At 39.4% G+C, this 22,098-nt stretch overlaps 1 protein-coding gene across 5 annotated transcripts in view; it reads left to right on the forward strand.

Annotated features, from left to right (window-relative positions):
• Positions 1-14,897, forward strand: part of AFG2A (AFG2 AAA ATPase homolog A) — a 383,456-nt gene extending 368,559 nt beyond the window's left edge. For all 5 annotated transcript variants that reach the window (XM_036922969.2, XM_057502600.1, XM_057502602.1 and 2 more), the window contains one exon: positions 13,947-14,897. In XM_036922969.2, the coding sequence (XP_036778864.1) occupies positions 13,947-14,123 (177 nt within the window). In that variant the 3' untranslated portion in view covers positions 14,124-14,897. The remainder of the gene's footprint in view (positions 1-13,946) is intronic.
• The last annotated feature ends 7,201 nt before the right edge of the window (positions 14,898-22,098 follow it).

A 22,098-nucleotide genomic window follows, 5' to 3' on the forward strand; every position in this document is an offset into this window, starting at 1 on the left:
AAATACCTGGGAATAAACCTAACCAAGGAAGTGAAAGACCTATACCCTGAAAACTATAAGACACTCTTAAGAGAAATTAAAGAGGACACTAACAAATGGAAACTCATCCCATGCTCTTGGCTAGGAAGAATTAATATCATCAAAATGGCCATCCTGCCCAAAGCAATATACAGATTTGATGCAATCCCTATCAAATTATCAACAACATTCTTCAACAAACTAGAACAAATAGTTCAAAAATTCATATGGAAACACCAAAGACCCCGAATAGCCAAAGCAATCCTAAGAAGGAAGAATAAAGTAGTGGGGATCTCTCTCCCCAACTTCTAGCTCTACTACAAAGCCACAGTAATCAAGACAGTTTGGTACTGGCACAAGAACAGAGCCACAGACCAGTGGAACAGAATAGAGACCCCAGATATTAACCCAAACATATATGGTCAATTAATATATGATAAAGGAGCCATGGACATACAATGGGGAAATGACAGTCTCTTCAACAGATGGTGCTGGCAAAACTGGACAGCTACATGTAAGAGAATGAAACTGGATCACTGTCTAACCCCATATACAAAAGTAAATTTGAAATGGATCAAAGACCTGAATGTAAGTCATGAAACCATAAAACTCTTAGAAAAAACATAGGCAAAATCTCTTGGACATAAACAGAGCAACTTCTTCATGAACATATCTCCCTGGGCAAGGGAAACAAAAGCAAAAATGCACAAGTGGGACTATATCAAGTTGAAAAGCTTCTGTACAACAAAGGACACCATCAATAAAACAAAAAGGTACCCTACAGTATGGGAGAATGTATTCATAAATGACAGATCCGATAAAGGTTGACATCCAAAATATATAAAAAGCTCACGCACCTCAACAAACAAAAAGTGAACAATCCAATTAAAAAATGGGCAGAGGAGCTGAAGAGACAGTTCTCCAAAGAAGAAATTCAGATGGCCAACAGACACATGAAAAGATGCTCCACATTGCTTGTCATTGGAGAAATGCAAATTAAAACCACAATGAGATATCACCTCACACCAGTAAGGATCGCCACCATCCAAAAGACAAACAACAACAAATGTTGGCAAGGTTGCGGAGAAAGGGGAACCCTCCTTTACTGCTGGTGGGAATGCAAATTAGTTCAGCCATTGTGGAAAGCAGTATAGTGGTTCCTCAAAAAGCTCAAAATAGAAATACCATTTGACCCAGGAATTCCACTTCTAGGAATTTACTCTAAGAATGCAGCACTACAGTTTGAAAAAGACAGGTGCACCCTTATGTTTATCGCAGCCGTATTTACAATAGCCAAGAAATGGAAGCTACCTAAATGTCCATCAGTAGATGAATGGATAAAGAAGATGTGGTACATATACACAATGGAATATTACTCAGCCATAAGAAAAAAACAAATCCTACCATTTACAACAACATGGATGGAGCTAGAGGGTATTATGCTCAGTGAAATAAGCCAGGTGGAGAAAGACAAGTACCAAATGATTTCACTCATATGTGGAATATAAGAACAAAGAAAAACTCAAGGAGCAAAACAGCAGCAGAATCACAGAACCCAAGAATGGACTAATGGTTACCAAAGGGAAAGGGACTGGACAGGAGGGGTGGGAAGGGAAGGATAAGGGCTGGGGAAAAGAAAGGGGGCCTTACCATTAGCATGTATAATGTGGGGGGGGCGCATAGAGAGGGATGTGCAACACAGAGAAGACAAGTAGTGAGTCTACAGCATCTTACTACACTGATGGACAGTGACTGTAATGGGGTTTGTGGGGAGGGACTTGGTGAAGGGGGAGTCTAGTAACCATAATGTTCTTCATGTAATTGTAGATTAATGATAATAAAATGAATTTTAAAATATATATATGGACACAGCCCTGAGATTTACTAAATATACTTACTCAAATTCACTCAATTTTTATGTCTCTGAATTTTAAAATGCTTTAAAAACTTACCATTAGTTCTGTACATACATCAATTGCTGTATTTCTGATACCAAACCAGTACCACCAAGTGATAATTTAATAGACCTTTTAAATTAAAACATTTTTTAAACATAATTTCTTCATTATCAACAGTAGTTGCATCTACCTTCTTTTTCCACAACCCTTACATCTCTGTGGGTTGCTGTTCTGGCCTTTTCTCATAGTTTAGTTCAGTCTTTTCAAGTAGACATTTTCAACCTTTCCTTAGGAGACTTTCCTTGGTTTTTTTCATTGCTGAACTTGACACAAACCTTATTCTCTCATTAGAATTTTTTGCAAAGGAATTTGAGTAGTAGTAGTTAAGAAAGAATGTTTAGGTTTCATAGTCCATAATGGACTTAATGATCAGAAGGGAAAAACATATGAACATATGAATGTTTTGGTTAAAGCCTTCATAAACTGAATCCTTTTTATTCTTCACCTTGACCTGGACTGAGTAGCTATAATGAAAATAACCGTCCTATGAACATATGAATGTTTTGGTTAAAGCCTTCATAAACTGTATCCTCTTTATTCTTCACCTTGACCTGGACTGAGTAGCTGTAATGAAAATAACTGTCCTATGTGCCTTTTACCAGTAATTTCTTATAAGTTGTATCATATTCCTCTATCTGTCTTTATTTATTGTTAAAAGGCAAGAGCTGTATTAAACAACTGGCTTCCAAATCAGTAAAATCAGAGATTTCCATTTTTTTAAATTTTTAATGGACATAGAAGAAATAGAATTCAAAATGTGTCCCACTTATGACAGGCTGTAACTCTGGGGGAAAAAATCCCAGGGCAAAATACCTTTGAAACCGAAATAATTCAAAGGGAGAAATAAAGTAGGAGAAACCTGTTTATTTATACAAGCCATCCACTTCTGCTCCCCCATGTCTCTCGCAACCAGGCTGCCGAGGAAGAGACCCCCACCCAACCTTGCTCTTGTAATTACCAATTCATATGGGGATGGACTACTTCTCTCCACCCCTGAGAAACACCTACTGTATGGAGATACACTAAAGCCAGGTGAGAGATACTGGAAATACTGCAATTTTACCCACACAGGCTATATAATTTTTCAGATAAGAAAACAATTCCCTCAGTTTCTAAATACCCAGTATCAAAACCTACATGCATTTAAATTTAAAAATTCACCTAGGGGTTGACTAAAATTAAACATAGTTAATACATGCCGCTTGTAAATTCTAATCTTATGTTGGCAACTTAGGCTTTGCATTCCTTAACCAGTGTGCTTAAGTTTGCAGTCTTAGTGTCTTATTACCCTGGCATTTTTTTTTTACCAGTAGATGAAATAGCATACAGGTCTTTAGGTTCCTCTTGTTAGTGAAGACCTAAATAAGTTCATCTGGGGCAACTGCTGAATTTTTCTAGGGTAGAAGAGGAAGTCTAAAAAGAGTTAAATACTTGTATTTAACTTTATTTAACATTAGCTTGTATTTAACATTAGAGTTAAATACTTGTATTTACTATGATCATTATCACTAGTCTTTAAAATCTAAAGATGTAAAATTGAGTGAATTTGAATGTGTATATCATTAGTACATCTCAGGACAGTTACTATTGTAACTCCTGTACTCCCCAACTGTGATAATTCTAGCCAAATTGCATTCTGGCCTAAGTCACCTGGAAAGGAAATAATAGAGTATTAGGAAGCATTCATAGAATTTAAGAGGGTTTGAGGTATAGCTATTGTAGAGCACTGGTTCTCAACCCTTTTGTGGTTATATTTCCTTTTTAGAATATGATGAAAGCTTTGAACCCTTTCTCTAGAAAAATAGATACACATATTAAAGTTTTCATAGCTTTCCATATATTCTTAGGCCTACCAGCATACCCATGTACTCTATGTTATATGGCCAATAAGCACACAAAGCCTAATTGTTTTTTGAAAGTGAACCAGTTCATGTAATAAGACAATGTTGCTTTATTATTATTTGAATTTGAAACAAAATAATGTAATGTGAACTTCTGAATAAATGGTTTATAAACCACAGCATCAGTCAGAGGAAAGAGACCATTTAAAAAGGTAAAAATAGAGAAGATATGTGAATATATACTGAGTGTTTTGGAATATCTTATTTGATGATTATGTCACTTTTTTAAATTTATTTGGGTGCTAGAAGGAAAGAATAACTTGCCCTTCTTTCAGGACAATACTACTATTGGTAAGAACGCCATCCATTAACTAAATGCAAGATAAATAATCATACTGTCTTCTTGCTACCTGTCACATGCTAATGGTGTATCTAGGGTTTGCCCCGAGGACCTATCTTCAGATGCCTCTTAGCTAGTTACAAATTGTCAAATCATATTTTTCTGTTAACACAATCATTAACACCACACCATGAACCGAAAAAATAGTGATTTTAGGGATTCCACACAAGGCTGCTGGTTGGGCAGCACAGCCTACAGCTGCTCAAGAGAATTGGAGAGGGGAAAGGAGCTCATTAGAGTTTAAGACTGGGTGTATGGTGCATGAAGTGGGTGAAGGGGATCAAAAGGTGGACTTATAGTTATAAAAAAAATAAACCCTGGGATGTAATGTATAACATGATGACTATAATTAATAATACTGTATTGTGCATGGGAAAGTTGCTAAGAGAATAGATCTTAAACGTTCTCATCACAAAAAAAATTGTAACTGTGTGGTGATGGATGTTATATTGTAGTGATCGTTTCACAGTGTATACATATAGTCAATCATATTATGTTGTACACCTGAAACCAATACGTCAGTGACATCTCAAAAAAAAAAAAAAAGATTGGCTATAAAGGTGCAAAAGGCACTCCCAAATTCTCCATTTTGCGAGTGCTCAGACTTTCCAGAATCCCAGCTAGACAAGATCTAAAGAAGGCTACCCAGGACATCCCTGAAGCTACAGAGTGTCACAGAAGGCATTTTTATCTGTGTGTTGGTGGGGCAAGTTGTAGGGGCTCCCAGTGAAGATGGCTAGCCAGCAAATGGGGAAACATAGGATACATTAAAACTGGTCTAATCGCCCTGCCTGCACCCTTCCTTCAGCCACCTCCTCCCTAGCTCACACAACACTGGCAGGGAGGAGGAAGCCCACCACCTTGGACAAGAGCCCCAGATCCAGCTGATCTTTGCTTGGTCTGCTCTTCCATCCCTGGGTGCTTTCACCCCAAGTTTGGTGCCTCTTCCTGGGCTCCACTAGCTTTCTGCCCATAGCTTGGTCATCAGCCCTACAAGGGCTGACAAATACACACTTCGTTTAGCATGACCTACACTGTACCTGAGACTTGCCTTTTTAGTCCAAAGTAGATAATTTTCTTCTTCAGTTGTCACAGCAGGAGCTGCGTGCGTGTGTGTGTGTGTGTGTGTGTGTGCGTGTGTGTGTGTTAAGAAAAAGCACAAACTAGTGTACATCTCTGTTCATTAATGACCTCAGCAGGAAACTTTTCGGGAGACTCCCCAGAGTTCCAGAGTTCAAGGGACTTGTTAACCTGGTATGTTTGCAGAAATAGAGCAGGGCCAGGGCTAGAGAGCCTTCACAGGACTTCTAGTCCAGTGAGAGCGACATTTACCACCAATAACGTTACATCCTGACAGTTGTGATGTGACAGTAGTACAGGCTGCTATCAGACCATAAACCATGTGATAAACCGTAAACGCGCGGTCAGGCATGGGGGTAGTAAAGTTGCTGCAGCAAATGCCTCCCAATGGAACATTCACACTGAACCTTGAAGAGTAAGTAGGTTAGCCAGTATTTATCACATCTTGTCCCAGGAAAACAGGCCCTTGTTTTCTTCACTGCTGTATTCTGCAGGGCCTGGTAGCTTGCAGGAGGTCAATAAAGACTTCTTGACTACATGAATGAATAGGAGGTTCCCAATATCTGTGCACCCTCTCCTTCCCTTCGTATGGTTGCTCTTTTTTACATTTCCATACCTACTGGTACATGCTTCTCAAAGCTAAAAAATATTCCTTTTAATCTTGTTACAGTTTAGTTAACGTTAGAAACATTTGAAATTCCCATAGGTGTAGATGGTTGTAGAAACAGTAAGAATAAAAACTCCAGATCTTTTCAGCAACAAAGCTCTGCAGAGGTCACTTGTAAATTTAAAAAACGAACAATCATGGGCTTCTCCATACAATAATGAAAGGTTGTACACTGGATGTACATATGTATTTCACCTATATATTTTACAGACTTCAAATCAGCAAGATCAAGCAACTAAGGGGTTTCCCCCTTTCCCAATGTCATCAGGCTTTGAATATATCTTTACAGAAATTGCTTTTGACTCAGCATTACATATGGCATTCTAGGTAAAGTTTATTTTGCAGACAATCCAAGAGAATTTAGCCTGAGTTGGCAATTTCTTAAATCTGATATTTGTCCTCCAAAATCCTCACTTAGTCTATGTAGCTTTACCACTTAGGGCATTTTAAAGGACTTTTAGCAAAGTGCGGCCTGCTTCCCCCCAAATTCCTGTCTCTGTGTTACGCTGTGAGCTCCTATCTCAGCGTTTGGGGTACCTTCATCCTTCGTGCCTGTGACAGTTCGACTTACATCTGCTGCTCTGTGGCTGGGAGCCTGCTGCGCTCCCTTCAATCACATCTTTCCCGCGCGGCCATTCAGCCACCTTTCAGCACGTCTCAATAGGGCTGGCGAGAAAGGGCCCTGGGCATCCGCACAACACATAATCTCCCAGGTAGCCTCCTCCCTGAAGCACCTCCAGTGCTTGCTATTCGCAAACAGCAGGACACCACTCTCTACTGAGTTCTAATCCCTCAGACACACAGGGGAAGGAGGTCGCGGGGCTGTGAAAGTGAAAAGAAAAGCGAGGGGGCGGGGAGCGGCGCGCACACAATGTTCCCGCCCGCCGCCCGCGGCTGCGCCACAATCAGCGCCAGCTGCAGCCCAATTAAGCTCAACAGGTCACAGGTGTTCCAGACAGAAGATGCTTTTAACAAAACCACTTTCTTGAAAATACCTAAGACATTTTAAAGCACTGCAGCCCATTTCTTTTGGTGGATTCTTTAAAGTTATTTAGTACACTTGAAATACAAAGAAGCTGAAAAGCACATTTAGGCCTCACTGGAAGGCGCGCTTTCTTCATGCCAAACAGCGGGAGCGGCAGGCCCGAGGAAGAGCTCTGCCTCTGCGTGGATGCAGCGTCCAGCTGCCCGGGAAAAGACTTGGGGCGTCTCCCTTCTTGGCTGCGTCCTTCCAAATATTCTACTCTCTACTATGCAGCTCACCTACTCGTGCAAGAAGTAGCTACATGGCTATATCCTCCTAGTCTTAACGGTCAGGGATGCAGTTGTAGCTTCCCCGAGAAGTTTAAAGCAACCCTGCCGTGTGCTGATAAAAGTAGGTCTGTGAATTAGCTATCCAGAGCCACTTTTCTCAGCATCTAAGGTCACCCCATCCATAAGCCCCCTCTTCTGGCACATTTAAAATTGCTGACTTCTTTTTCTTTTGTCCACAAATCCGACACCGCGTGCAGGGTTTGGTGACGGGAACCGAACCAGGCAGAACCTCAGCTGGTTGTTTAAGCCACCTTCAGAACTTTGCTACCCTTCCAGCTTTCTTGGAGGGTACAGATAATCTCTGACGTAGTTAGAAGCTCATGGGTTACGTGAGAATGTCGGCATCCCTTTCCCAGCCTCACAGGCCACTCATGAGTGTGTTTTCATGTTGTCATCATGGTAAAATCTGTTTACAGTCAATTGAAAAGAAGTGTAGATGCTACCCAGGCTTTATCAGAAACAGAAGTGCTTGTGCTTAAATTTACTCTCGGACTCCTTATCTATCCATACACCAGAAAAGAATTGCGGGGCTACTGTGAAACTGAAAAGAACAGGAACAAGGGTAGAGCACAGGAGGGACAGAGTACCCAAGCTTTTCAGGTTTTCCTTCCTGTTGATTAGTTTTTGGTAAACTGTCTTTGCCCTGACTTACTTCTTTATCACATCATTTTAAAAAATGACTACTGTCTGCTTAGAAGCCATGTTGGTTTTAATTTTCACAATACACCTGTTTCTATTTTACTAAGCTGAGCCACCTGTTTAAACTCTTCTTGTCTCGTGGATTGGGGGAAAGAACTGTAGGCTATGTAGAAAAGGTTTCATTTTTTTTTTCCACAGTGAAGTAAGACATTGTTCTTATTCTTCATGGCATTCAGAGTTCTGCACAATTGCCTCTTTTGCCCTTTTGCATTTAAAAGTGAGGTAATTAGATTTCCCAAGGTTCAATGGTCAAGAGCCTTCTCACCCTGGGAAGTTGCTTCCCCGCACCCCTCCCCAGTGGAGTTGTCTCACATAATCCAGTTATTGCTGTATTGTTGTTCTAAAGGCACTGCTCTGTCAGAGGGCAAGCATATATGAAAACTCATACTCCTCTATTCCTTTGCTTTCATTGCTGAGTTACTTTTTTCCTGCATTTGAAAATAATTATTTTCTTCAGTGACTTTGAGAATTTCTGAACATTTTCATTAACAATCTATTCCTTTCTTACGTCTTAGGAACTCATCTCAGATATGCCTGAATCTTTCACAAAGAGCTCCTGCTTATTTTACATTGTTTTTAAGATTGGATAGATTATTAGTACTGCTGAACAAATGGAAAGAGAATTTGTGTGACATGGCACCAAATATATGCATGTCATGGCCACTGTAACAACAACATGTCCAGTCTAGCTCTGACAGGGAGATCTTGGGCCTCCTTTGCTCGTCTCTTGTTTTCTCATTTCCCCACACAGATACTACTTTCACCTTTGCATCAAGGCACATAACATATTTTAAAAGTTTGGGTATCAATTTTTAGTCAGAAATGAAAGAGCACACAATACCTACTCTCAGCATTACAGAGCCGGCCACAACAGTTTTGCTCTAACAGCCTAATGGCAAAAGCAACCTGTGAGGGAAAAGGACAAGATGGTGAAGGGATTAGTGGAAAGCTTCCAAAATCCTTTTTTGCCAAAGGTATTAAGGCTCTCAAGTGCCAAGAGTTTTCTTTTTAAATGGGTTAATGTTTCAAATAGTCTGTGATTCAGATATGTCTGTTCATCCATAGTTCTCAGTGAGGTTCTTCTGTGGCCTCATGGGAAAAATTCAGCTGAATTCCCTCATCACTGAAACAGTCCCAGACTCTGTCTGGTTTTGAATGTGATGCCAACAGAATGGTGAGCCCCTCTATGTACTTAGAGACGTGTACATACCTACACTTATATCTCACTGGATTTTCTTGCAAACTTTAGAGATAGTTAGGAGGAAGGTCCTGGTTTAAAATGAAGGCCCTTCTCAGTTTCTATAGTATTACTCATTCCCCAAAATGATGTATATTTTGGAATTTTTCTGAAAAGACCTCAGCTTTCCAGATCTCAGTACAGAAGAGGAAATCCCTCAGCAATTAATTGATGCCAGGTTACGTTCATCAAGTGAGACAATAAATCACCAATTGTACATTTTTCTTTAAGAAAGCTTCTGTTTCAGTCCTATAAACCAGTATATAACACTGCATTGTCAGAAATTTGGGGGGAATCTTCCTCAGTTACATCCTTCAGAATAACACAGGCATACCTGTATTCTTGCTAAGATTTCTAATTTATATTGCTACTTAGGAAAGAACTAGATTCAAAGTAGTGCCCTAGACTGAAACATTGCTTAAGATGAACAGATACCACAGAGTTAAACAATTTGTGTTACTGGCTTTACCATTCCAAAAATTTAAGTTATATCTGACAAAGTCTGTGTCTTATGAAACAGAACTAAATATATTCTAGGATATTGGCCAAATATAAGAAAGATGCATATAGCCACACTTTTTGAAAATGTGTTTATAATTAAGGGGCTGTTCAGTTCAATTCAACAAACTTGTATCGACTATTTATGTCTTGAGAGCACAAGTGTATGCTCTGGCTGCTGCCCCCTGACCCCTTCAAACACCCTGCGCCTCCTCCCGTCTCTTCTGGTCAGCTTGCTTAGCCCTTTCCCTTTTCCCCTGCGCTGGAATAGGGGAGAGCAAAAAGAAAAAGAATATGACAGGTGAGAGACATATTGTCCCTTAATTGAGTTGTTTGGTGTAGGTCAGCACCCCCAAGAGTGTGGGCTGGAATCACCAGTAACCCTAAAGATAGCCATTTATAGGTGTTCTGCCAGAAACAGAGCAGGCAGAGAGTTGTGTGGGAAACACTGGGGTAAAGAAAATTAAACAGGTCATCATTGCGAGCCTTCACAAAAGTCTTTACAATTCTACTCTACATCATGGGAAATAGTATATCAACTCTTACCTAAAACTTATTTGATCATGAAATACTTCTTCCTCTGGAAAGACACTAATATGTTGGGAACGCTAGCACTGGGCGTGAGCACAAGCTGGCAAGCTGTACTTTGCTTGGGAAGTATGGTGTCTGGGAACTCCTGCCAAAGCAAGTGGCCCCAGAGCAAGCAGCAGCAACCCTCGTCACATGGCCTTCTAAGAATACTTCTGTTTTCCAGCCTGTCTTTTAATTTGGGTTAGGAGAGAAGCACTTAATAATCCAGTGTGTGATTTTCCTTTGAAATTTCTACTAAGAAGCACTTCCATGTGGGAAAATTTTTAAAAGGAACCTTTAGGAGTTAGGGCCTATCAGTTGCTTGTGAATTGGGTTTAGTGCTTTAGAGATGACTGTCATTGACTAGCCTTCACTGTCATTATGGCCCATGTGACTTCTGAAAACTCACTATTATTTTTAGTGACACTTTGTTGATAGAATTGCTCTTTTTTTTATTTGAATTCTCCATTTTGGCTGCTGAGGCTAGATCACTGTGACTCCTGGTCTCTTCTTACCCCCTTGCTGTTGCTTTGCTCACTGTATTCCTTCTGTCGTAACACCCTTTTCTTTCCTGTGTATATATGTAAATTATGTCTTTCCCACTTTGGTTTATGAAGCAGTAATTTTTTTCCTTCTTCCATATCAAAGCATTTTTCCCTTTGTCTTGCTGACAGTACCTCTAATACCCTGGCACACATGGCAGTTAACTGGTGTCCATCTCCTGCTGGTCCGGGGGCTCCCATAGGCAGGCACCATGTCTCTGGTATCCCTTGGTCTTCCCCCTGGCCTCCTCTAGTTGTTGCACAGAGTAGCCATTCGTCAGGTGCTGATGGATGAAAGAGTGACTGGTTAGGTAGTAGTAGGATCCTATTTTGTCTCAGTTACTAGTTGTATATTCCTAAGCAGTTACGATAGGAAAATAAAAAGTGTCAGAAAGGATTGCCTAATTGGCTGGTTTCTTCAGCGTATCATTTACAAATAAAAAGAAGCAGGATAACCTTCAGCAAATCAAATGTTAAATTTAGGCAGTCCTTCTTCCACCCTGGAAGTGCAGACAATTGCACCCCTTCTGCATGGAGGAAGGCACCTCCCTCCAGGTGCTTGAGTACCAGTATTCATTCAGCTGCTCGGTTCCCTTAGCCATTGTCTCTTAAAGGCTCTACAGATCATCTCTATCTAATCCAAACACTTCTCTGTGCTCTAGTCAAAACTCTGTCCAAGTTTCCTATATCTCACGATTTTATTCTCCAGGTTAGATGGAATTGTTGTCATACCAATACTAAGTATAGGAGGGGAATTACTCTCAAATGTAAACATACTAGAGGCCCCGCATTACAAACATGCTGTCAAGTGGCTGTTACTGCTCTGGCCACATCTCATCCCCAAGTGCCCCCTCTATTGCTGCTGGTGGAACCTACCACACAAGGCCAAAAAATAATTTATAGCTTAGAGAAAAATCTACAGATGCAGATATGAAGGAAAGAAAGTTAATCTTCAAAGAGGAATTGCTCAGGAAAGCTCCCCTTAAGGACAGCCTTCAAAGCCTCAGTGACCTGTCACTGGCCGCGATCTGTATGTCTCTGCCTTGCTGCAGTAGGCTGCCTGAGACCTCAGTGTTGGAGGAGTGTCATCATCTCTTCTTCTCCCACTTGGTTACTGGGGACTGAGAGATGAGACGCACTGGACTTTTGGTTCACTTTCTCCAATGTGTTGGCATGATTGGCCACCTACCTACCATCTGGCCATGTCGAACCAAATCCAGGCAGCTTTGAGAGAGTCCAACAGCCTTGCCATTGCCTCTCCATAATCCCACCCACTGCCTGCCACCACTTTACACATGCTCATCTGACCACTTCGTTTGCCACGCGCCCTTCAGACTTTGCACTGTCCCCTATTAGCAGGATGACCACATTGTACAGAACCTGGGGGCACCTGTCAGTAAATAACTGCTGGCATTCTGCACTGGGTCCATTCTCTGAGGAAAGTCTCAGTTATGAAATGGGCAAGGCATGACACTGGCTCAAGTGTGGTGACTTCTCTACCCCACTCAGCCTGAGGAAGGAGCCACACATCGGAAATATTCCCTGTACTGCCAGAGGGAGAGCTAGGCTAGCAGGAAGCTGAGTCCTCTCTGCCCCTTCCAGTGATTCTTCTTCAAACTTTTTAGCCTTGCTACCATTGCTTCAAATTCTTATACAGATCAAAGAAGTGCTGCTCAGATGGAGGGAAGGGAAGAGCTGAAGCTGTCCCTGCATGGTTCCTTCACCTGCCTGCACAGAGGTCCCCAAGATCCCTTCGGAACACGCTGGATAGCTAGTTTGTCGTGTTGGCATTTCATGTGCTTTTACTTTGCTTATTAATTATCACATCTTGTTTCAGACTGACTCTTTTTGCACCAGAATATGTGATGAATTTGTGTTACTCATTCCTACAAGTTTTGTTTTTTCCTTCACCAAGCTGGTAGCCATTCTTTTTGGAAAGCATTAACATGCATAACCACTGTAGTCAACTCCACGGCTCATTAATGCAGCCCAGAATTAATAGTTACATTGTCGTAAATTGACAAAGCCATCTCAATCTATGCGTGTTTTTTTTAAAGCTCCCTAAACATGCTGCTAAATCCCCTAAAAAGCTACTAAACTGCTTTGGCAGCCATTAGCCCAGCATAAGCAGAGGAACTCTTTTCAGTAAGTGAACAAACAGAGAAAATATGCTGAATGGCTGGACAAATGTGTTTCAGCTGGCCCTTTCATTTACCGATAGAAAGGTGCAGTCGGTATCAGTCACTGTTTTTTCCCTGTTGCCCTGAAAATCACAATATCTCTTTTCATCCCACAAGCTCTTTTCACCACATAATGTGTCTTTAGAATGACACTGGCATCAGCCTGCTTCCGCTGTCTGAAGTCCAAAGAGCTTAAAAACACATTTCAATATTCAAGACTTGAACCTTCCTCCCCTTCCGTGTTTCCTACCACCAGTCCCACCTCCTTCCCTCTGCATCCACTCCATTCTCACCCCAGGTCCTTTTCAATTCTTCCAGCTTTCCTCGCTGAGTAAATAGAATTCAGTTCTCTGTTCTAATGCAGCTCCCCAAAGTAAACGGAGACAACTCTATCTGATAGTCCCAAGATTTAAGAACTCATTAAAGAGATGCACGTACAGAAATGCTTTTACATGTCAGTAATACATCAAAGGTTGAAAGGAATGTGGAAATTCTATGCTGTGACAAGGTGTGCTGATGAGCAGGACCTCACTCTCTATCAGAGTAATAGCCTCTGCACCCCCATCACATGGTTCCCACCTGCCCCCACCGCACATACACGCGCCCCCTTTGTCGTCCTGCGTTAGAATAGGAGTGTGTAGCTGCACGTCTGTTCTGCCTTTACAATTGTAAGCTCCTTAAGGGCAAATGCCATGTCTTACATATCTTTTTGGTACTCTGGGTTCTGAGTACTTAAGATGTTGTTTTGGAATGAAGGTGATTACTTTTTATCCTTTTAAAAACTTAAGTGGAAAAACTCGTGAAGATAAAGTGTGCTTATAGTTAAAGAACTTACCATGGATGAATGTTTGAAATACTACAGTTCAAAAAAAACAATTGTTTTCTCACTCCTCTTTTCTTTTTTGTTTTGTGTTTTGTTTTCATCTGCTTGTTTTGTTTCAGATTACAGCTGTTTGTAAAGAGGCAGCCCTTCTGGCTCTGGAAGAGGACATTCAAGCCAAATGCATTATGAGAAAACATTTTACTCAAGCCTTAAGCACTGTGACACCCAGAATTCCTGAGTCGTTGAGATGTTTCTATGAAGATTATCAGGAGAAGAGTGGACTACATACACTCTGAGAAGATACGTATTCGTTATGCTAAAATAGCTTTCTAGCAAAGACTTCTTGTTTTTTGTTTTTTGTTTTTTGTTTTGTCTTGAGAGTGTAAAAAAATTAATAAGCAAAATACCTGAAATATGTTGATGGGAATTGAGGGGCTTCAGTGCTTCTAGGCATTTAAAATCATATGAATACTGGAAAATATCCATGAAAATCTCTAGACAGGAGTTTAAATCAGTTTATCTGGAAATGTGTGTTGTTTTAAAAAGCAAACTTTTTGCTTTTTGTTTTTGACCTGGATCATTCATCCCATGAAATGCTTTTCTCAACACAGAATCCATCTCAGTGCATTCCTAACTGCTCAACCTGTGAGCATTAGTTTTATGCAAGAACATAGAAAATGAACATGGATGAATGCATGGTAAAAAGAAAAACTTACAAATCTTTATTTTTGAAGGCTAGCCAATAAAATGACCAAATGTGCCAGCCAGGCTTATGGGCCTTGTTTCCAGATATGTATTTGTTTTCATTTTCTAATTCACACTTACATTTTTGCTTTAGCCTTCTTAACCTGTGCTTAAGGCAATTTAAAAAAAAGAAGAGTTATTTCGTATACTGTAATGCCCTTTGAAAGTTTAAAAATTTGGAAATATAAGCCCAGACCAGGCCCAGAATGGTAGACTTACTTTCTTTATTTTTTTTTTTTTAATGCTCTAAGTAAATCACATGAAGCTCAAGTTTTAACTTGTACACATTTTCAGGTTACCAATAAAGTTTTTCAGTTCCAAGATAAGCCAAATTGTACTCTTACTCATACTCCTATTGTCTTACGTTGCATTCTAAAACATGTATTTATGCTCTTAATTTATTTACTCTTGGAAATTCTTGACACTTTCATACTCTCTAAGTATCCTTGAAAAAGCTGTTAGAGATTGATTATCTGACTTCCATTTCAGAAGCTGGCAATGGAAAGAATGTGTGCTTAAACCTGCTCACCATAGATCTTAGAAAATTCCCAGAAAGACAAGTCAGGCAAGAAATACCTGATTATTCAAAATAACAGGGCTATACAGTTTTGTGGTGGCAGATAATCTGAAGTCATTTATCAACTATTTCACCCTTTGACTGTCAGAAGTGGATTTGCCAGGCTTTTCTTCCCAGACTACATTGGTTTATTAAATACATAAAACCACCCAAGGATGAAGAATAGTACTACTGTTTAGAACTGTGCTGTCAAATATGTGGCTATTTAAGTTTAAATTTTAATTAATGAAAACTATATGATATTAAAAATATAATCCTTAAGGCATTAGCCACATTTCAAGGGTTTAATAGCCACATGTGACAAGTGCCTGCCATATTAGAATAGATAGTAGAACTTTTCCTTCACTCAGAAAGTTCTGATAAGACGCTGCCGATTTAGAAAATAAGGCTTACGTATTGAAAAAACTTGAGCCCCAGAATTACTTTTGTGCCTTCCGTTTTCCCTTTTGTTGTCAGAAGACTGTAACTTCTTCCCTGTAAGTGCTGAAAGCACAAGAAAATAAGAGGCCTAAGCAGAAAAATTAAAGAAACCCCATTTCCAGTAAAATAAAAACCAGAACAGTAAGCTTGAACTGACTGTTCAGGCTGGGCACTGGATGGTGGGGAGGGGGAGGAGGGTGACAGTCGCAGTCAAGGAATTTAGATGTTCAGGCCCATATGACATAGGACATTATAACTGAGCCTCAGACATAATGTCCAAATCATAAAGACCAAGACCTTGAAGTGTAAGCACAATAGAAAAATTCTCACCCTGGCTGGGGAGACCTCAAGGAGTCTCTGTTGATTTGGTCCGTCCTTCAGGTTAAAAGAAAAAAGAGGCCCCTCTGAGAATTCTGTGCACTTACCCAACCCGACCATGGCTTCAGAGTTTGAATTCACACGACCTTTGTTAGACAGTAGCTCAAAATGTAGAAATTAACATAAAAGCATGGATCCAAGCTAGAAATATCCTTGAGGTGATGTGGTTGCTGTAGTTGGAGGGAAATAATGTTACTCCAGCCATTAAATTGGTGCAGCCACTTTGGAAAGTAACTAACATACCTAGTAACATTGAAGACCCTGTAATCCAACAGTTCTCCTTAGTATGTATCTCAGCAAAAGTTTTTTTCAAATGAGATAGTAAGGAAATCATAGCTCTGTTGTTTCTAATTAGTAAGAAACTTGAAACAACCTCAGTGTCAGCAAGAGAATGGATTTCTATGGGATACTCATGCAATGCAGTACTTATGGCAGTAAAAATACAGCTACAGGTAAAACAGATGAATGTCAAAAGCAAAAACATTTCAAAAGAATCCTTACAATATTTAAAGTACACCATGAAAAATAATATATGTTGCTTATGGGGACGTGTATGGTAAAAGCTATATGAATGGAAGTGAAAAGCAACAAATAACTGAATTTCCTCAAAGGAGAAATATTGAAATGTTCCCTATCTTCAGCTGGGTGATGGGAATGCAGGTGTTACTGTGGTACAGTCCACACCTTTTGTCTGCCTGAGTATTTCATGATCACGTTGAAAAGATAAGCCTTAACGACACATTACCATGCAAGGGTGACATGCATCTGCAGCCGTGTTCCATTCATGGACTTCAGCTAGAGTCCGCAGTGCCCACAACCACCTGTGTCTTGAAAATCCGGAGTATGGTATGATGGCATACAGTGTAAGATGGCAGATAAGATATCAGGCTTTTAGAACCCGGGAAACAAGTTGGGAGAAATTTTTTGATGCAAGTATTTAGAGTGATACATGTCTTGCAGTGGGGTGGGAGAAACGGAAGCTGGGAGTCAGACATCTGTTTCCATGGCACTGTGATGGTACAAGGAGTTGGGAGTTAAGAATTTAAAGAGATTTTAGAGTACTGCATCTTTAGTCTGTCACAAACCAATTATTTTTTACATCTTTAGGTAGCTAATTATTCCCATTAAAGAAGGCAACAATATTCCTTTATTTGAAGATTGTGCCCTTTATACAACAGTACCAGTAAAAATCTGATTTACATAAAAGAGCAGGTCAGGTGTCACTAATAACACTTCAGCCCAGCTTCATCTCCATGAGGGTTTTCTGATTCCAGAGTCTCATGTTTATGGACTTAAAACAGTCTGTGTAGTCCTATTATTTGGGTTTACTTATCATTGAATCCACAGTACAGTTCATGGAAAACTTAAGTGCAGCAAAGAAAGAAAATGCTTAGGGTCCTGTCCTTTGCTTTTTTGGCATCTATTTGGTCAAAAGTTAGTTTTGATCTGGATTTTTTGAGGGTTTCAGGGATATTCACATTGACTTTTTTAGCGTTCCAAGAGATGTTAGTTTGAACAGTGGAATTAATATTTCCTTTTAACATCAAAGCATAGAATGGCTTCTAACTTTTCCTTCTTCATGACCAAGAAAGTGTATTTATAAACTTAATACTGACAACCCTGACTGAGCTTGATTCTGTGTTAATATTTATTTTAATGTGTTAAACAGGTTTTAAAAATAATGTATAGGTTTTCTACTTAGGAAAAAATAGTTACAGAATTTATAGTGAAACCAAACTTGACTGTATATTTAATTTATCCTAATCAGGAGAAAGCTACAGAAAAGTTGCTGTAAAAATAGAATAAGGTGATTTGCCTGGCCTTTGTTACTTAAGTTTCTGAATGTGAATTTGTTAGAGTCTTGGTCCATTTTGTCATGTTTCTGAGCACTTCCTTGAAGGATGAACACCAACTAAGGCACCCTTTGAAATGATACATGGATTGACTTGACAGTAGTTTCCAAATACAGCCCACATAGAAATTCAATGTTCTAAATTGATTTGCTTTCCTTCCATCAAGTTTTCATGGTAGCAGTTGTGAGCATGGGCAGGCTTTTAACCTAATGTCTGTGTCAAATAATATGCCCAATAGCCCATATATTTTGGGGAACAGAATTCACTCCATATATTTAGACAGAAAGAGATATGTTACAGGGTTTTAAATGGCTTATAAAATCATTGGAAAATTTGCAGACACCTCTTTCAAGGTTTAGGGGTAAACATTTCTGGAAAAATGGTTAGTGTCAGACTTACACACTATACAACAAAACCTAAAGAGAAGACAAGAAAACAAAAATAGAAAAATAGAATTCATCTAGCTGTAACTAGAACAGATCAACCCCATGTTAAAACATTTCAAAGGCTCCAAAGGCCTGTGTCAGGTACATACATTTTAGACAAACTTAAAAAGAATCCAGAAAGTTCAGCACATACTTTGCTTGAGAACACATGTGATGTGATAGGAAATACAAGACACCGTAAGTTATAAGACTACTAATTTTAAAACATCTACTTTTGGGAAAAAGATAAATTACTGTGATCTCAATATTATTAAATCTGATTCCAGAAACATTAAAATGTGAAAAGCATGCATATTTAAAGTCAGTCAAATACAGTGAAGTGAGAAGGGAACTGATATATAATATGTTTATACATTTATCATAAGCCCACAACAATTAAAATACTATTTGCACCAGCATAATCCTAATAGTAAAAATGTTAGTTGGGGGCCAGGAATAATCACAGATTGAAATATGCCAGATGCAAATAGAAGGGAAGCTATGCCAAAAATCTGGGGAGAAGTGTTGGGAGTGTGGAGAAACAAAGTCCCAAAATACAAAACTGCACCTGGTGGAGGAACAGTCCTGAGGATAGAGAAGAAAATGTTAGACCATAACTGCTTTGAAGTCTTTGTTAAGAAAATACAGGCAGTGTGATTCAGGAGACAATAAAACAATTGAATAAGATTCAAGGGAAACAGAGCTAAGGAAAAGGATTTATTTATAATTTATTCCACATATATATTCCCACAGATAGAAAATGGCATATTATTTACTATATAATAGTAAAGTGGCCATTACAACCTTATTGTAAGAGCTAATATTGATAGAACAATTCTATCAATTGATAGAAAAAATCTATCAATAGGGATTAGTTAAATTATGATCCATCCATACACTGGATATTACAATGCTGTAAAAAACAAAGAAGCTCTTTATAAACTGATCCAGTAATTATCTCCAAGATATAGAGAATCTAAATAACTTAGATATATACTACACAGAATGCACATTGTTTCATGCTCTTATTATGCAATGTACATATAGAGATTATATAATGCATAAATACAAACACAACTACAATATATTTGCAAAGGAATGGTGCAGAATATCCTCTATAACCACCATGTGACAAACTAAAAATAAGAAATATAGAAATGACAATAAAAATGAAAACTGCTTAGAAGTTCAAAATTCAGTTTGAAATAATATCAAAGAGGAAATCAAAATATATGGGATATAATTAACACTCCACATAGAGGATAATTTATAGACCTACACACTTTGATTAACAGAATAAGACTAACCAAATTAAGCATTCTCTCAAAAAGTAAAAAACTCTAAAATTAACCTCAAGAAAATATAAAAGGTAAAATTAAAACGAGAAATGATTGATCCAACAGCTCATTCTTTGGAGAACAAAATCCAAAACAAATATTTCGTGAAGTGAACAGAATAAATGCTTCCCTTCCCCGCAGCACACACAAAGATGTCCTCATCCTCATCTTCAGAAACTGTAAACATCATGTTACCTTATGTGGCAACAGATGTTGCAGATGTGATTAAGGTTCCGGGGATGAGAGTATCCTGGGTTTTCTGAGTAGTCCCAATGTAATCATAAGGGCCCTTAAGAAGGAAAGGGAAGTGGGAGAATCAGAGAAGGAGAGGTCACAGAAATTTGAAAATGCTGCACTGCTGGCTTTGAAGATGGAGGAACAGGCCAGGAGTCCAGGAACACAGGCAGTCTCTGGAAGCTAGAAAAGTCAAGGAGTTAATCCATCAGAGTTACATCCTTTTATCACATACCCAACTCATATCCTTTTATTATAAACCAGTGACCTAGTAAGTAAAATGTGTGCTGGGTTCTGTGAACTGTTCTAGCATAGTAATCAAAACCCAAGGAGGGGGTTTGGGAACCTCTGATCTGTAGCTGGTCAGAAGCACAGATAACAAACTGGACTTTGCACCTGAAGTTGGGGGTACAAAAGGTAGTCTGATAGGACTGAGCCCTTAACCTGTGGGATCTATCTCCAGGTAGACAGTGTCAGAATTGAATTAAATTGAGTTAATTGCTTGGTATTTGGGGGAAAAAACCTGCGCATCAGAATTAGTATCAGAATCCTATTTGATCTTTCCCGTACTTCAGAAAAAGATTGTCAGATAAATTCCAACCACATTATCTGTATGACTGCCATAATTATTACTGGTGGTGATTTTAATATAGAAAAAATATATATTCCCATTTATTATAGGAAAGTACTTTTTTCCTGAATCTCATCAGTTATTCAAATACTGTCTTTAAAATGCATATGGTCAAAATCTTTTCTGGAGGTTCTCATGACATGAACAAATAAATAAAAATAAACTCAGCAATAGCAAGATCTGAAAATAAGTTGTATAACCTGGCTCCACCATAATTGTACAACTTTGTTTTCCACCATTCCCAAACAATGCTTCTACATTTGCCCAACAGCTTTTATCATTGCAATGGGAAGCCAGAAGGGTGTTCTGAGTGTGATGGTCTGCAGAGCTTCCCTCATTTTTAATCTTTTGGAATTCCTTTAGCCAAAAGTATTTCTGCTCTCACTCTCTCTCCCTCTCTAGGATGTCCACCAGCAGTTTGGTATTTGCCTGAAATGTCCTAAATACTGTGGAATGTACTTGGCTGATTGTCTGAAGAGGTCCCAATGGTGGTCTTGGTTTAATAAGGTTAAGATGCCAGAGCTTCCCTGTCATAATAAACACAAGGAGTCTAGCTCGAGATCCAGACCTGAATCTGTGGCAGAGCCAGGAAAGATTGCAGGACCAGGGCTTGGGGCAGGTTTGGCCTCGCATAAGACTATCCAAAGGTCCTCTGTGGTTACAGAGGGAAAGGCAAAGTACATGGTTCTGGACAGCTGATGGAGAAATTTGGTAGAAGCCTAGAACACTTTTTCCTAATGAAATAAAACTCTCCGCTCTCAGATGAGTGTGGGGACGGAGGAGGAGGCTTTGCAGGTCTAAAAAGCAGGAGTAAATAGCCTATTGAAATGTAGAAGATGGCAGGGCACCACTGAGGTCAGTGGTCAAGAAATTAATGTACAATTTCCTGCCATTGATCAAATTCTTACATGTTCTTTCAAATTTAGATCATTTTTATAGTTTCACTCAATTTTATTTTACTGTGTAAAAGCCTAAAACCAGTTCAAATTTAATCCCCAATTTCTACTGTAAGTGAAGGAGAATCATTTGGCTTCTGTGTCAAATTAAGAAAAATAACATCCTTTTTTATTTACATATTTCCACAGAAATGTTTTTGAGGCCTCTGTGCTTTGCCCCCTCCCTGTAACTTCTCATTAAGAATTCTCCAGAAAACTTGATGAGAGTGGTTGAATGAAAGCAAGAGAGCCTGCTGCTGAGCAGTGAAGGCCAATCATTAGCCATTTCAACTGTTCCTACGAAGCTTTCCGAGGTTCAGTCACGAGACAAATCTGGTCCCATGTCTCCTGGGCTTCCCTTTCACAATTCACCACTTCATTCCTCCACACAGCTCCCATTTTAGTAATAAAATAACTGGTAAATGTGAGAAGTTGGGGGAATCATTCAAGTAGGTAAAGAAATATTAACACACATTTTCAAGCATTTTGTAAGTTACCCAGACCCACACTTTTGTAAAATGTTGAGGGTTTTGGTAGGTTTTCTTACAAAATGTTGGTATACCTGCAACAACATAGCAGTGAAGTTTTAGTCCAGAGCCAGGTTGTACTAACCCAAAAGGAACAGTAGGGAGTTTTCCCATGGCTTCCTAGGTGACTGGTACTTTCCACTTCTCAGGGTGGGTCAGAGCTCCTCATCACAGAGCTTGCCAGCCCTGGAAATGGCCCAGCAGCTCAGG

This window comes from Manis pentadactyla, chromosome 5 (genome assembly GCF_030020395.1).
Source record: "Manis pentadactyla isolate mManPen7 chromosome 5, mManPen7.hap1, whole genome shotgun sequence".
Lineage (NCBI taxonomy): Eukaryota > Metazoa > Chordata > Mammalia > Pholidota > Manidae > Manis > Manis pentadactyla.